The following is a 2,792-nucleotide window of genomic DNA, read 5'->3' as shown; positions in this document are numbered from 1 at the left end:
CCCCATTTCTAAATGCCATCACGTTGGGGGTTGGGGGCTTCAATCTAAGAATTTATGAGGAGACGGAAACATTTAGTCCATCATAACTCTTTAAGAAGTTGGATCAGAATTTAAAAAGAAGCTTGAGGTGTAGGAGAATTAAGAATAAAATAGATGTAATCATATTTGTAGGAAGGGACTGGAAAAGAAATTGAGGCTAGAAACAAAAGATCCTCATAGTTGGGATTTTCGATGCACTGAGGGGAGTCAAGAAATTAAAGGTTCAATTTAGCAGTTTCTATTGTCTGGGCATGGTGGTAAGCTAAAGTGATGGATGAGCCTGGACTCATGGAATGTGCTGAACAACCCTTGGAGATGGAGGACATTACCCTTTCTTTCCAGGTGAAGAAATAGGCTGATAGGTTAAGGGACAGAGCCAAGATCACCTGCTGAGTGTCAGCACTGGGCTCTGATTACAGAGCTTGTTTTCTTTCCTCTTAGCTCACTCATATCCCTTCTAAGGCCCCTTGTGTCTTCTGAACTAGTATATTCTACTATTTTTAGGAGACTGGGATAGCCCAAGAGTCTTCAGAAAAAATCAAGATGGAAACTTTAGACTTTTTAACTCAAGATTTTTTTTCTTTTGCCTCATTTTCCTTTCCTTCAGTAATTCAGCTGTGGAAAGCCTTCTTTCTTTGAAAAAGAATGGGCTTTCCTTTGAAGGCTTAATGTTTTTCTTTTAGTTAGTATTTTAGAAAAATGTAAAAGAATCCCATCTATCTTTCCTTGTATTTATCCTCCATAAATAATAGGAATATTGGAAGATACAGATTTCCCTTTTTTTCTTCCCACTCTTCCTTCCCCTCTTGCCCATCATCCCTCCACCTCTCCCTCCTTCATTAATACATTGTACAGGGCAGCATATACAGCCCACCTCCATCTGCTTAGGTCGTACCAGAATGGCACCCTGAGATGATTCTTCAGATCTTGTACCCTGAAGTTCATCAGCTGTATTTCTTGAGAGGCCCCTATACAAAGCACTCCAACTAGCCACCTTGTAAGATGGAGAAATTTTTCGGAGAGCACTTTAGACAACTCTGTTCTGGAAATAGTCACATTTAGTGCCTCACCCTTTCATTGTACAAAGTGGTATCTCTTCCATGTGCTCCCTTACTTGTTCTCTTCTCTTCTCTCCCTTCTACTCTCTCTCACCCCTAGGGTACCAGGCCATTTACATGTATTTGTGATCAGTTATAGCTGTTAGATAATTTTACTGTCAGTACCACAAGACTTACAAATTCAGCAAATTTAATTCACTTTGGTTTGAAATATTGTAGGAAATAAGTTCTGGTCTGAGAAATCATAGTGGAGTGGGTCCAAGCAGAAGAAGAAATTCCAGAATTGTGAATGGCATAGAAGGCATGCTGTTAGCCCCAATTCCAAAAGTCTCAGATGCCCTAACTCATCCTTCAAAAAGATTCCAGGCTACCAAAAGGTACTGCACGGGGGTAGCAGTGGGGGGTTGTTTATAATAACAAAAGTATCCTCTTTTAAGTCATTTAATACAAGTATTATGGGATTGGAGGATGCCTAAACTTCCAGAGTGACCAGCATGTGTTAAAAATTTTAAGACCTTGTCTGAAAACATTGTATGAACACTAAGAAGGCTTAGCTTCTAATACGCTCCAGTCTATGAAGGAGAGTCAACAGTTCCCAATTTCAACCTCTTTTCTCTTCTCCCTCTTTTCCTTTATCTTTCTCTTCCTGTCTTCCCCTCCTTCCCTCTCTATTTTTCAAACTCCAAAGAAGGTAGAACATAAGGAAGAAGAGTATGAGCATGTCCAAGTTTTCCACTTCTATTTTAAACAGAAAAGGACAGAACTACCCTCACTATCCTACCAAGGGTTTTTCCATTGCTTAGAATAATAGAATGGTAACTGTCAGAGAGGCAGGGCCTCTGCAGATATGTATCTGTAAACTAGGGACATCCTGTTATATCCTGATCTCATCTCACTGTGACGAAGAAAGAGGTTTGTATTCTGTAACAATTACGAATACTCTGAATAACTGAGGCATACCAATGACACTCTAGTCTAATCCTGGCAAATTTAGAATGAAAAAGAAAATGACAGGCAAATCTTCTCTGCTCCTCAAGATGCCATTAATCTGACACATGGCCAGAGTTCAAGTGTCCTAAATCCACACTTCAGTGTGTGGATGGGAGATTTAAGACCAGTGTGTCTAGTCAAGAGGACCCTTACAAGGCCACATCAATCCAGGGACCCCTACAGTTCAGACCAGGAAGGTACAAAGGGACACTGGGAGTACAAACACTGGGCCAGGCTATGAAGTTTGGGAGTGGGGAGGGACTGCTGGTGCATGCTTTAGGCACAGTGTGGTCCCCAACAAGGCTGGTGACACAGCAGCATGCCCAGTGAATAGAAGAGGAACACTTGAAGCAGGTGAGGACCACAGAAGCAGAGCTACCTGCTCTCCTGCTGCAGTACCCAGTTTGCAGCCCCAGGTGCTCCTGTCAGTCAGGGAGTTCTCAAGTTGTCCTCTTGTCGTATGAGCACTCATCTCCTGCCTTGGGCTCACATGCCTCTGTTCACTTGTCAGGGCTCCGGAAGCTTTCGTGTCTATTCAACTAGAAAAGGTGGGGCTGCGGGACATGATGCTGAACGCCTTCCTCCTCAGGAAACAAGCCATGGCTGACAGAATGAAAAACCTTGTGAGTAGAGTAAGAAGGGCTCCCTAAAGATCTCATCAGCTTTTACATTTGAGCAAGTAAGAAATCCTTAACTTGGAACCTG

General features: G+C 42.3%; 1 protein-coding gene across 1 annotated transcript in view; it reads left to right on the top strand.

Moving 5' to 3' along the window:
- Positions 1 to 2,792, top strand: part of LOC105000705 (transmembrane protein FLJ37396) — a 128,475-nt gene that overhangs the window by 114,594 nt on the left and 11,089 nt on the right. The window contains exons 24-25 of the mRNA XM_010856693.1: positions 1,317 to 1,474; positions 2,599 to 2,710. Of these exons, the coding sequence (XP_010854995.1) occupies positions 1,317 to 1,474; positions 2,599 to 2,710 (270 nt within the window). The remainder of the gene's footprint in view (positions 1 to 1,316; positions 1,475 to 2,598; positions 2,711 to 2,792) is intronic.

The sequence above is a fragment of the Bison bison genome, unplaced genomic scaffold (assembly GCF_000754665.1).
Source record: "Bison bison bison isolate TAMUID 2011002044 unplaced genomic scaffold, Bison_UMD1.0 scf7180017864373, whole genome shotgun sequence".
Lineage (NCBI taxonomy): Eukaryota > Metazoa > Chordata > Mammalia > Artiodactyla > Bovidae > Bison > Bison bison.
This window is presented reverse-complemented; position numbering and strand designations above follow the sequence as displayed.